We start from the raw sequence: 12,499 nt of genomic DNA, 5'->3' as shown, positions 1-12,499 counted from the left end.
TAGGGGGACCCCGCGGACCTAAAAATTCATAACGGGGAAGACGTAGTTTCACAAACTAAGGTTTCCGGCTACTGGTTTAGGAGACATGGGCCTCCCCCAGAGCTCATGCGTGGATCTAACACGATGGGAACGAGGCGTTTGTAAATACGGGTGAGGACTGCAGTATTTTAGGAATTGTTTTAAATTGCAACAATATTGGAAACATCTGAATGAAAAAAACCTGAAAGTGCGTATAGAAGAAATATCCAAATTTATTAATGTGAACACTCACTGAGTATATACTCATCGCTCCCCGCTTCTCACCAACTCATATGCTTCCCGCCATTTTATGAGTGGAAAGGAGATTTGGGAGGCATGGTTCCGGAGCAGATCAAACAAACTTTATAGATCCATCACAGATTGTGAATAAACTTTACGTAAATGTCAATGAGCATCAGCTTCCAAATAGGGTAAAATAATTATTAAATACAATACTGCATAAACACACATTTGAAGCCGTTGTGCCAAATTATGTATCCTGTTCAGAAATTATGTAATCCTGTTCAGTTCTCTAACATGAATCTGATTCTCATAGTCTGTTCCAGCTGGGGATACAAAGATGGCTGCCCTCTGCTTCCGGCGGACACTGGGGGGAACCATCATGGCGGAGTTCCACCTGCGTTGCGCGAATCGTGCACGCGCCTAGAGGTGTGCGTGCTTACTTCCGCACGGCGCAGGCGCAGTAAAGCGCGGTGCTCGGCCTGGTTTCCGGTGGCGGCTGAGCGGAAAATGGAAGAAGATGAGGTCGCGGAGAGCTGGGAGGATGCTGCGGACAGTGGGGTGAGTGGCGGCGGCTGCTCAGGGGCTGTACGGGGCGATCAAGGGCCTCGGCGCGGTACCGGGGTACACACTGTGGTGGGGTAGCAGGCGCTTGGCCCAGGTACTCTGTGGGGTTCTTTCGGTTCGCATGGCGGCTCCGGGTTGTTTGCTCCACCCACGGAGCAGCACCATGGTTGTTTGCCCCGGTTTGGTCTCTCAGGGCTCCAGGTCTGACCTTTGGCCCCTGCATGGTTTTGTCCCAGAGCACGTGGGGGGCGAGAGGTCATTATGGCTTCTCCCGTGACCCATAGGTTCTGCATTAAGTAGATGCCCTCATGCCCCGCTCCAATCAGTTGGTGCCCCCCAACTTCACCCCTTACTGCCACATGCATGAATGCCCCAGCCCCCCAGGTACTTTTACAGTAATCTACGCTCCGCATGCGCAGCTTCTGGTGATCGTTTCCGAGGGGTTGTTGGGGCGCCGTGTGATATGCCCCAAGCAGTGGTTATTAATACCCGCTCATATTCTGTGTGCTGACACAGCGCGGAGCGGGGGCCGCATTGCTGAGCGTCTGCCAAACTCTGTAGACATTTGACGCCCGGGGTCCGGTCACCCCGTCCATCGAAGCCTCTCTGATTTATGCCGCAAACTCCGGGAATATGAGGGGCTAAAAATCACTAAAACAAACACGGCTCGGGGGGCGACCTGCGTGACTTATTGGAAACCGCTAGCTGGTGGGGTACAAGAGCCATAAATGTTACCCCCGGCTGTTATCCTGCGTGTTAGCTGGGGGCCGGTGGCTTCTGGATGTCCTATTATTAGTCAGTTGGTTATGAAACGGTGATTTATTTTCTCGCGTATCTTTGTTTTTATTGTTTTCCCAGGAAATAGAAAGAAGGTTAGAGAAGAAGCTAAAAATCGCTCAACGAGAAAGGTAAGAGAAAGATGTAGCAGTTAAATGGTGTGGGGCCACAGGGGCGGAGTGCGCCGCAGGGTGGGAGGTTTGGGGGGCCGGAGTGCGCCGCAGGGTGGGAGGTTTGGGGGGGCGGAGTGCGCCGCAGGGTGGGAGGTTTGGGGGGGCGGAGTGCGCCGCAGGGTGGGAGGTTTGGGGGGGCGGAGTGCGCCGCAGGGTGGGAGGTTTGGGGGCGGCGAGAGTGAGAAGAGAAGCTGTTCTCTGAATGGTCTTTGCTGGGCTATAGTATTGGGCGTTTCGGCGCCGTCCTCTCTGCCATTCATAAGCCTCGATTTCCTGTTCCCAGCAGGAAGTCCAAGTCTCCACCTAAGGTCCCCGTGGTTATCCAAGACGACTCCCTTCCATCCGGTCCCCCTCCCCAGATCCGAATTCTAAAGAGGCCTACAAGCAACGGCTTGGCGAGCAACGCGAACGCCAGCAGCCGTCCCTCGGCGCCCGTCAAGACCTTGGCGCAGAGGGAAGCGGAGTACGCGGAGGCTCGCAAGCGGATTTTAGGAAGCGCCAGTCCCGAGGAGGAGCCGGAGAAGCCTGTGGTGGAGAGGTAACGGACAACCGGGGCAAGGATACTGCTTTGCTCTTTTGCCCAAATGTGTTGAAACAGCTGCCATGTTCCTCAGCCAAAAGCGGCTGTGATGCATGGAGTGGAACCTCCGCAGCTTGTGAAGTGGCTGCCCTGTCCTGTAACACGGCTCATGGAACCGTGCATTGCGGAGTCTCTGGGGGTTTGGAGGCTTGTGGCAGAATAGATCACAGCCCTGCATATCAGGTACAGCTTGGCGCGGGAACGTCTGCATGTTTCTTGTTTTGTTGTTTGTGTGTTTTTGTTTTTATGATGGAGGCGCCGTGTTCGATTCTCGCGTCCCCTCGGTAATCCCGTTATGTTTCCGACAGGCCTTCGCGAATCAATCAGTCTGAGGACGTCAGACAGCCGAACAACGTGATCCGGCAGCCGCTGGGTCCCGACGGATCACAAGGCTTCCGCCAGCGCAGATAGACGCGATGGAGTGATGCTGCCCTGTCACACCAATGGACCTGAGCGGAGGGGACCACCTCATTAACTTGCACTTTGATGCCCTTTTTGCTCCGCCCACTGTGACCTTAAACCCTGCGCACTGTGACCCTCTACCGCCACCCATCCTCTCCGACCACTGTGATTGGCACAGCGCCGCAGGCCGCCCGCCTCTTAACACCAGGGACAGCGTGTCTGCGCTTGTGCAAAATGGGAAGGGAGGGTGGTGAGGAACGCCTGTCGGCACAGACGGTGTGCCACGTGCCTGCAACTGCCACTGAAGTTCTCTCCAGCAATAATGTTTCTAACAGTTAGTGGGGTCTCCAGCGGGGGACGTGGGTTCCGATCCGGCGCTCGATTGCAGATGATATTTTTCTTAGAGCTGCCTGTAACCCGAATCCCTCCCCAGAGGAGCCTCCGTTCCGCTTCCTTTAGCTCTGGCGTAGCGCGCATGGAGACCGTTTTAAGAGAAAACCACTTTGTTTTAACAGCCAACGGTAGAGCGTAAAAGTGTTAAATCCCACTGAACTGTGTAGGGCGTAGAGTAACGGTGACGGGGGGGGAAGCCCTCCGGTTTCTGGGCACGTATTATGATGGCTTTTGGAGCTAGGTCCCCCCGCCGTGGCTTCAGGATGTTGGGGGGCGCTTGGTTAGAATTGCCCCTGTGTGTGAGAGGAGGGGTATGAGCTGCGGGTGTGTGCATGAGCTACTAACCAGCATGGCTTGGGGGGGAGCAGGCTGGGACCGGCCCCGTCGCCCCCTCGCTGCTTCAGTGTTCTGCTGGTCTGATCTAGCGTGGGTCTTGGACTGAAGGATTATGGGACGGAGACTTTCTCCCCGCAGCCCGGGCTGTCCGTGAGCGCGGAGATCGTGGAATCCGGAGAGGGTGGAGGCGGCAGCCGGTGGGCGCGGACGGAATAGCACAGGACTGGCCCCGTGTGAAGGGCCCTTATTCTGAATGCAGTAACAGGTGGGGCCGGGCTCGCTAACCCGTCTAGGGCCGCCGGGGCCTGCACCATGCGCAGGAATGTGGTGCTGGCCCCTCCGGACCTGGAGCGGAGAGCCGTCCGAGAGACCTGGAGGTCGATGTTCTGGGCGGCTGTGGGACGGTGCCTCCTGCTCGCGGGCGACGATTATCGCTGTACCGGATATACATTTACTTTTAGAAATCAGAACATTGGGAACGAACCATGCTAAATAAAGTTGATGAAAACGGTCTGTTCTGTGGCGTGTTTCTTAAGCTGCCGGGTGCCGATAATGTATACGTTTCTATTGTATAAACCCGATGACGTTGTCATAGCAACGTGAGCGGAAGGCATGCGCTTCTTATGTACCCTCGGAACAAGTAGGGTGTTTCTGAGCTATAAGATGGCACGGATTCATTAAATGGGCACAGAGTGGTAGAGGCTTCCGTGCAATGCCTTTCCGCGGGTGAAACATGGCAGTCTCCCTGGTTCTGTCACAGGCAGTGGGCACAGACTGGTATGAGCTCATGGGGTGGGCACAGAATGGTATGTCCCATGCATGATGGACATGGGGTAGTACTGTCCTGGGTGGTGGGCACAGAATGGTATCTCCCATGTATGGTGGCCATGGGGTGGTATTGTCCTGTGTGGTGGGCACAGAATGGTATCTCCCATGTATAGTGGGCATGGGTGGTATTGTCCTATGTGGTGGGCACAGAATGGCACCTCCCATGTATGGTGGGCACTGGGTGGTATTGTCCTGTGTGGTGGGCACAGAATGGTATCTCCCATGTATGGTGGGCACGGGGTGGTATTGTCCTGTGTGGTGGGCACAGAATGGTATCTCCCATGTATGGTGGGCACGGGGTGGTATTGTCCTGTGAGGTGGGCACAGAATGGTATCTCCCATGTATGGTGGGCACGGGGTGGTATTGTCCTGTGTGGAGGGCACGGAATGGTACCTCTCATGTATGGTGGGTACGGGGTGGTATTGTCCTGTGCGGAGGGCATGGAATGGTACCTCTCATGTACGGTGGGTACGGAAGCGGAGCCCCCTGTGTCTTAGATGTCGGGAGCGACCCCTCTATCTGTTAAACTCGATGGTTTTGCCTCAGGGCCGCTCTCTCCTCCGCCTCACCAGTGAGTACAGAGTACTCAGCTGACTGACCCGGAAGTCCTGGGTGTACCAAGATGGCGGACAGCGATTACGAGTCGGTGGTATGCGTCAAGCCGGAAGTGCACGTTTACCGGATCCCTCCCCGGGCCTCCAACCGAGGATACCGGTACGTAATAGAGCCTGGGGCCCTTCTTCAGGGTCGGCCGGGGACGGGTCCGTCTGACTATCTGTCTGTCCCCCCAGGGCCGCCGAGTGGCAGCTGGATCAACCGGCATGGAGCGGCCGCCTGCGGATCACAGCCCGGGGCAAGATGGCCTACATCAAGCTGGAGGACAAGACCACGGGTACCGGGGGCTGCGGGCACCTGGGGCGGAGGGAGCGGGGAGAGGTGTGCGCTTAGTTACATATACACCTGTGTACATGCAGCATGCTGCGCAACAGAGCAGGGTGGAGCCTTGTCTATAAAGCCCTATCCATAAAGGCAAATTTCCATGGAAACCAAAGACTTTCCTGCTGAATGACATCATGAACGGACCCTGAGATATAGCCGGGGGGCATATCAGTGGCCTTCGTGCCCCCAGGTGTAAAATGCAGTATGCCCTGCCGGACACGGCCCCTCAGGGCACCCCGAATGTTATGTTAATGGCGGCACGGACAGGCTGCGTTCAGGTGCTGCATGATGATGTATTGTGAACATGCGCAGCGTGCCCCCCGCGCTCACAGAGACCTGACAGGCGGCCCCTGAGTGACCGGCGCGCCCCCCCGGGGAGAGCGGGTAACAGCGCAGGAACACGGGGTATTTGTGTGTAACGCGTGGCTCTTTGTTTCAGGGGAGCTTTTTGCGCAGGCCCCCGTGGAGCAGTTCCCGGGCATCGCCGTGGAGAGCGTGGCCGATTCCAGTCGATATTTTGTCATTTGCGTCGAGGACGGGAGCGGTAAGTCCGCTAAAAAGCGCGTTTGCCGCGACCCCCGGCCGCCCCGGTCTGACCTCTCTGCTTCCCGCAGGGCGACGGGCGTTCCTCGGCGTCGGGTTTGCGGATCGCGGCGATGCATTTGACTTCAACGTCGCTCTGCAGGATCACTTCAAGTGAGTGTCGCCCGGGTCGCAGGGTTCTGATACACGCCGGGGGGGGGGTTATGATGTAAGATGTCGATAAAGATGTTTTTCTCTTCCAGGTGGGTCAAACAGCAGACGGAGTTCGCAAAACAAGCGCAGAACCCCGACTCGGGGCCCAAGCTGGACCTGGGCTTCAAGGAGGGACAGACCATCAAACTGAACATCGCGGTACTGTGCTTCTCTCTCTCTGTCGCCCTATCATTGCCTCCTTGTGATGTCATCTACGTAGATTATAACTCTGACATCACCGTGCTCCCGGCAGACCCCGCGCATGCACAGTAACTCTGGTGCATGGAATGTCCGGGGCCCCCGGCCGTTGTTTAGTTTGGGCTCCCCCGTGAGTTTTAAGTCCGGGGGCTTTGACGTCCGATTTAGTGGTTCAGTCCCAGCGTCTGATAAAACTCCCTTTAACGACAGAATATCAAAAAGAAGGAAGGAGCCAAGCCGCGGCCCCTGAGCGGCGCGGGGCCAAACCTGCTGCCGCCACCGCCGGGAGGGAAAGCGCCGGGCGCCGTACCGGTGCAGCACAGCCCGCCGCAGCCCGCGGGGGACTCAGGTGAGCGGCCCCCGGATCTCTGTGTGCGGCCCCCGGATCTCTGTGTGCGGCCCCCGGTACCGTGTACCATGTACTTCCTGCTTTCTAAATGCTTCTTCTTTCTGCAGGGACAGGGCTGCTTGTGGCCCTCGGAGCCACATCTTCCTGGGCTGAGCCGGTGGCTGCTGCGGACACGTGGGGAGACTTCACTAAAGCATCCAGGTGGGTTTGGATGTGCGAGGGGCGGGGGGCTTGTCGTCCTGCAGCGGGGGGCTTGTCGTGGGGTAAGGGAGAGCTCCGCGTTATATCCGTCTTGTGTTCCCGCAGCTCTGGTTCTGGACAGCCCAGCACGGACTGGGTGAAGTTCTGAGAAGCCAGGAGAAGAAGAGTGCCCTCAACATCTTATGAACGGGAGACCTCTGAGCCCTCTGTGATCACCAGCCAGAAAAGCAGAGAATTAATATTCCAATGTGCAATCGGGACATCGGCTCCGGACGACCCCAACGTTTTATTCCTCCCCCTCACTGTTATCGGCGGCAGCAGGATGCCGGCACTCGTGAGTCCACCCCCCCCCCCCGGTATCCAGCAGCCTCTGCGGAGCTGGACTGCCGCTTTTCGCACCGCGTTCCCGATCCGGTGAGAGTCGGCGCCGCGTCCGATGGAATCTGCTGGTGTTTTGCTTGCAGGTGACTTTTTTGCGACTAACCCCCCCCCGCTGCACTCATTCATGCGATGGCTTCATCGGCTCCTGTCACGCGGGAAGCGCATGCCCAGCGTGGCTGCAGACGTGGGTCGTTCAGGGACCGGCTGCCTACGGGGGGGGCGAAATAACGTGAGAAGCTCCAGCCGCCTCAGGGACTGCGTTGGTTTCTAATGCTGTTTTCCTGCGTGGCGTTAAAGGCTTCTGCGCCGCGCATGCTGCGACTTTCTCCCCATATTAAATCTCCCAAGTTTGATGCCCACGGACTTTAACGGAGTTTTCCATCCCGTGTACTCCGTGTGTATTAAATACCCTACATTCCTGCGGGGGGTATTGCGCGCCGTGCCCCCTCATCGCTTTGTGGTGGGCAGAGCCGCGCATGTTTCCCCAGCTCCTGCTTCGCCGTTTTATGCCGTGCTTGCTTTAGACGGGGCTGCTTTTGGCGTGCAGTACCTCGATTAGCCAGCGGAGGGCGCTCTGTCACTGTAGGGTAACGTACCTGCAGGGTTATATGGATCCCCCCCTCCTGTACCAAAGATAATGCGGCCGCAGGATCCGTTCTAAGATCCATCACATGCAGATCACTTTGCACGCCCATAGGCAGAGGGGCGCCTCGTTTACCCAAAGGGCTCTGCGTGGGGGGACCCGGGGTGGGACGGGACGGCCCCCCGGCAGCGCCCCCCCTCGTGGTCTCGTCTGTTTTTAGAATTATCGGAATATATTGATTTTAGGGTTTCTAGACGTTCTATTTATAGCTCCGCATTCTATTTTTGGTGCTTCGTTTTCTCGTCTTTTCTCCAAGAATCTGACAATCGTTTGTGATACTAAAGAAAATGTCTAATAAAGTTGGGAAGGAAGGGGCCCCGCGTGCCACCGCTTCGTCTTTTGGGGGGACCCGGGGGGGGGTTCTGCGGGGTCCGTAAAGCTGATGGTTCAGCAGTCTGTGGCCCTAATGAAGCTGTTCGGTCCCCTAGGCTCCTGGGTGTTCTGTCCCTGAAGAGGTTAAAACCTTCCAAAGAAATCTGAAGAGACAGTCCTGTGATTGATTGGGAGATTGCTTAGCAACAGCCCCAGCTGGCACTCGCACTCACACTCTCACTCGCTCACTCGCTGTGTTTACAGCCGCAGACAGCTCGGTGTTAAGAGGCTTAGCGGCAGGAAGCGACGCCGTGGCCCCGGGATTAGTGAGCACTCAGACTCGCCGCGGCTTTGTTCTCTCGTTGGCCGTCGCTACCTGGTTACCGGGACAAAAGGTGTTTAATTTACAGGGGCAGGGCCGGCCCTCACCTGGCTGCACGGAGCACATAAGGCTCAGGACCGGCCCTCCGGGTGCAGCTCTAACCGACGGACGCGCCGCAGCAACAGGTAGGAGCCCGTCCGCGGGGCACGGAAATCTGCACCCCCTGATACACCCCCCCCCTGCACTGCTATACCCCTCTGATTTACCCCCACTATATACCCCTCTTATACACCCTGTACTGCTATACCCCTCTGATTTACCCCCACTATATACTGACCTCATACTCCCCCACTGATATACCCTTCTTATATACCCCGCACTGATATACCCCTCTTATATACCCCTCATATATACCCTGCACTGAAAAACCCCTCTGATTTACCCCCACTATATACTGACCTCATACACCCCCACTGATATATCCCCCCATTATACCCCTCTGATCTTGTGCCAGTAATAAGCGTACTATTGGGGTGTTTTCCATTGACTTTTATTTAAGCCTGAGACCCCGCTGCTGTGCGGTGAGTAGCGGGTATGTTAACGTGTATTTGCACATGTGTGTGCGTGTAACCGGTCACAGCTATTAATTCATCTTTAGGACTGGAACTTCTCTGTGCTCTAAAACCACATGTCTGAGTATGACCTGCCTGAGATTTGGTTAATTTATGGAGAGGGTGGTAGATAAGTGGAACAGCCTCCCAGCAGAGGTGGTAGAGGGTAATACAGTAAGGGTATTAAACATGCATGGGACAGACATACGGCTCCTGAATCTAAGACGAGACCAACGACTGATTAAGGTTTGAGTCTTTACAGCGGGAGAAACGGGCGACTAGACGGGGGCCGGATGGGGCCGATCTGCAGGGGGGTGTGTGATATTTATTGATTTTATTAGCAGAATATCACGAGCGAGTCACAGCGACGCGTAGTTTAGATGTTAATGTCCCCTGTGGAGGGTATTTTGCTCCAGACTTTGCCCCCAACTGGCAGCAGCTCCTGTGGCTCATGGCCCCAGCCCCCCCGTGGCTTTGCCCCCGAACCCCACTCTTGCTCCTACAACCCCTCTGTCATTTTGTTCAGGGGCAAAAGAGTCAGGGGGGGTTATTACAGGAAGCCAACCCCCTCCCCTGTGTCACTTTAAGAGATGTGTTGGTGTTACCATGGCAACTTTTAGCTTTTAAAGTGACTGGCAAGTCAAGTAACTTGTTTCCTTGGCAACTGCACCGGGTACTCAAACTGAGCTGTTGTGTGTAACCGCCATGATATATACCGTTATTGTTATTATTATGTATAGCGCCATCATATGCCGCAGGGCTGTACGGCGTCATTCAGGAGCACTTGGGCAGGTGCGTGAGAGGTGGGGGGCCCCTGGTCCCTGTATTAGAGGTGGGGGGCCTCTGGTCCCTGTATTAGAGGTGGGGGGCCCCTGGTCCCTGTATGAGAGGTGGGGGGCCCCTGGTCCCTGTATGAGAGGTGGGGGCCCCTGGTCCCTGTATGAGAGGTGGGGGGCCCCTGGTCCCTGTATGAGAGGTGGGGGGCCCCTGGTCCCTGTATGAGAGGTGGGGGCCCCCCTCTTGCGCGAGCTCCGGCTCAGTAGAAGCGTATATTCTGATCCTTGGCCGCACACTCAAATGGTCTGGGGCCCCTGGTGGTCTCTGTCTGGGGCCCCAGGACTGGCAGTTATGAGTGCCCGGGGGCCAGTGGTTTCCTGCCTGTCTATTCCAATGACCTCTGGGGCCCCAGTCTGAGGCTCTTCCTTTAAGGACCCCCCTGACTCCTCCTCTTCCGTTTGGGCCCCAGTCTCATCTGAGGGGCCCTGACCCCCTGGCTTAACCTCCCTCATGGCGCTGCTCTCTGGGGCCCCATACTGCAGGCTCCTCCTCCCAGGGGCTCCATTACCCTCGCGCTTCCTCTCTCGGGGGTCCCAGACTCCACCGGTCCCCGGGTTCCTCGTTTCAGGGGCCCCAGTTTCCGCCTCTTCACGGGTCCGTACCCCAGCTTTCTGCGCAGGCCTGGTGGGCGGTACAGGCCGCATCCCCGGAGCAGAGTGGATGTTGCGGCCGAGCTCGGTGGCTCCGCCCCGGTATGTCTGACCGGCAGCGGCCGAGATGGAGCGAGGTGGGTCGGGACGAGCAGCCGAGTGCTGGCGGTCTTAACGGGGCCCCCGGGGGCCACACAGCGAGACATAGGCCCTGAATGGTAACGTCTATATTGTATGCAGTGTGCGCCGGACAGCCAAGGGTTAACTGCGTGTCCCGTAATAACCCCGGTCAGTATATCGCGGCGACGTATGTATTAACCCTTTACCGGCTGCGGGTTATTGATGTATTAACCCTATACTGGCTGCGGGTTATTGATGTATTAACTCTTTACCGGCTGTGGGTTATTGATGTATTAACTCTTTACTGGCTGGGGGTTACTGATGTATTAACCCTTTACTTTGTGCGTATTATGGTCAGTTGATGTATTAACCCTTTACTGGTTGCAGGGTACTGATGTATTAATCCTTTGCTGTCTGTATTACTGGCGGTCTATAGCTGTATTAACCCTTTAATGTGTTGTATGACTAGCAGGTCACCGGGACGGGGACGGGGGGGTTGTCCCTGGAATATATATTGAATCCACAGGGTTCAGAGGGCCAAACAGCCTGCTTAAGCCAGCCCATTGGGGGGAAAGAGGAGCCGGTGATTCCAGCCGGCCAGTCAGATGGTGAGGGACCTCACCGCTAAGGTCAGCCAGCCAATTGGGCGATGAAAGATCCAGTGGGTTTTCCAGGGTCCAAGGGTGTTTGTAGTTGCCACGGTGATATAACTTTATGGGATGTTGAAGAAAGATTTGTAATCATTTCATAGAATTGAGTGTTTATTCTGCGAATCCCGGGAGGAACACGCTTAATCTAGAACTATTTACCAGAATGAACCCACGCGTAATCTAGAACCCTGCACCGGAATGAACCCACCCGTAATCTAGAACCATTTGCTGGAATGAACCCACGTGTAATCTAGAACCCTGTACCGGATTGAACCCACGTGTAATCTAGAACCATTTGCTGGAATGAACCCACGCGTAATCTAGAACCATTTGCTGGAATGAACCCGCGCGTAATCTAGAACCCTGTACCGGATTGAACCCACCCGTAATCTAGAACCATTTGCTGGAATGAACCCACGCGTAATCTAGAACCCTGTACCGGATTGAACCCACCCGTAATCTAGAACCATTTGCTGGAATGAACCCACGTGTAATCTAGAACCCTGTACCGGATTGAACCCACCAGTAATCTAGAACCATTTGCTGGAATGAACCCACGCGTAATCTAGAACCCTGTACCGGATTGAACCCACGCGTAATCTAGAACCATTTGCTGGAATGAACCCACGAAGGGCTGTTCAAGGAGATCTCGGAGCGGAAAGATCCCGGTTTGTCGGGAATCTCCTCGCCCCGGAATGCATTTCACTAAATACCATGAATGCAAACAGGTCTCTATGGATCCTGGGAAGTTTGGCGTAACCATGGTTACCGGTGGGCTGCCCCAGCTATTACCCCCTGCTGGGGAAGTCACGGGCCGCAGGGTCATAGTGCCCTCCCCGCGTGTCTCCGTGTCTCTGGTATACTATCTGGATGTGGCTCTTATACCACAACTCCCATCACCCTGGACGGCTCCTTTCTCAGAGGTATTTATTGAATAATATATCGCCGTCACATTCTGCAGCGCTGTACACCGGGTTGTATTGTTGATGTCTGGCTCGTGGCTCACGCCGTATTCACTAACCTGTCAGAACGGCCGTGGGGTCGGGGGGGGGGGACGTGTCTGTGTGCTGCGCAGGCAGCCCTGGGGTAGGTGGGCCGTGCCCCCTTTTATTGTCACAGATGGGGGCGGGGAGCTAAGGAGATTTGATTGTAATCTCAGTCGCTGTGGTGTCTGCTTCGGAGACGCTGGATCCTCGCTCTGGATCCGTTTACGGGGAGGAATAAAGCCCCGGGGGATTTCGCACAGACCCAGGACTGGTGTCAGGGATTTGGGGCGCACGGTTCTTTCCGCGGTTC

At 56.0% G+C, this 12,499-nt stretch overlaps 2 protein-coding genes across 3 annotated transcripts; both read left to right on the top strand.

Annotated features, from left to right (window-relative positions):
- Positions 1 to 616: 616 nt before the first annotated feature.
- SZRD1 (SUZ RNA binding domain containing 1) lies at positions 617 to 3,997 on the top strand. 2 transcript variants are annotated; one of them, XM_053451725.1, is made up of 4 exons: positions 617 to 819; positions 1,684 to 1,733; positions 2,062 to 2,313; positions 2,664 to 3,997. In XM_053451725.1, the coding sequence occupies exons 1-4, from the start codon at positions 769 to 771 to the stop codon at positions 2,764 to 2,766; spliced, it is 456 nt and encodes a 151-aa protein (XP_053307700.1). In that variant the 5' UTR covers positions 617 to 768; the 3' UTR covers positions 2,767 to 3,997. The 2 variants fall into 2 exon arrangements, with proteins under 2 accessions (XP_053307700.1, XP_053307699.1); XM_053451724.1 differs by having other exon boundaries at positions 628 to 819; positions 2,059 to 2,313.
- Positions 3,998 to 4,899: 902 nt separating this feature from the next.
- On the top strand, positions 4,900 to 7,085 carry NECAP2 (NECAP endocytosis associated 2). Its single transcript, XM_053451948.1, has 8 exons — positions 4,900 to 5,029; positions 5,107 to 5,207; positions 5,694 to 5,798; positions 5,869 to 5,950; positions 6,040 to 6,148; positions 6,398 to 6,536; positions 6,644 to 6,737; positions 6,843 to 7,085. Exons 1-8 carry the CDS (start codon positions 4,938 to 4,940, stop codon positions 6,883 to 6,885), a joined length of 765 nt encoding a protein of 254 aa, XP_053307923.1. The 5' UTR covers positions 4,900 to 4,937; the 3' UTR covers positions 6,886 to 7,085.
- The last annotated feature ends 5,414 nt before the right edge of the window (positions 7,086 to 12,499 follow it).

This window comes from Spea bombifrons, chromosome 12 (genome assembly GCF_027358695.1).
Source record: "Spea bombifrons isolate aSpeBom1 chromosome 12, aSpeBom1.2.pri, whole genome shotgun sequence".
Taxonomy (NCBI): Eukaryota; Metazoa; Chordata; class Amphibia; order Anura; family Pelobatidae; genus Spea; species Spea bombifrons.
This window is presented reverse-complemented; position numbering and strand designations above follow the sequence as displayed.

What these genes read in the sequence shown, in the direction of transcription:
- SZRD1 (XM_053451724.1), top strand. Translation starts at nt 769, where the DNA reads ATGGAAGAAGATGAGGTCGCGGAGAGCTGGGAGGATGCTGCGGACAGT. An exon ending in AAAATCGCTCAACGAGAAAG is followed by an intron (nt 1,734 to 2,058) that starts GTAAGAGAAAGA and finishes TCCTGTTCCCAG; the next exon opens with CAGGAAGTCCAAGTCTCCAC. An exon ending in GAGAAGCCTGTGGTGGAGAG is followed by an intron (nt 2,314 to 2,663) that starts GTAACGGACAAC and finishes TGTTTCCGACAG; the next exon opens with GCCTTCGCGAATCAATCAGT.
- NECAP2 (XM_053451948.1), top strand. Translation starts at nt 4,938, where the DNA reads ATGGCGGACAGCGATTACGAGTCGGTGGTATGCGTCAAGCCGGAAGTG. An exon ending in GCCTCCAACCGAGGATACCG is followed by an intron (nt 5,030 to 5,106) that starts GTACGTAATAGA and finishes CTGTCCCCCCAG; the next exon opens with GGCCGCCGAGTGGCAGCTGG. An exon ending in GACTTCACTAAAGCATCCAG is followed by an intron (nt 6,738 to 6,842) that starts GTGGGTTTGGAT and finishes GTGTTCCCGCAG; the next exon opens with CTCTGGTTCTGGACAGCCCA.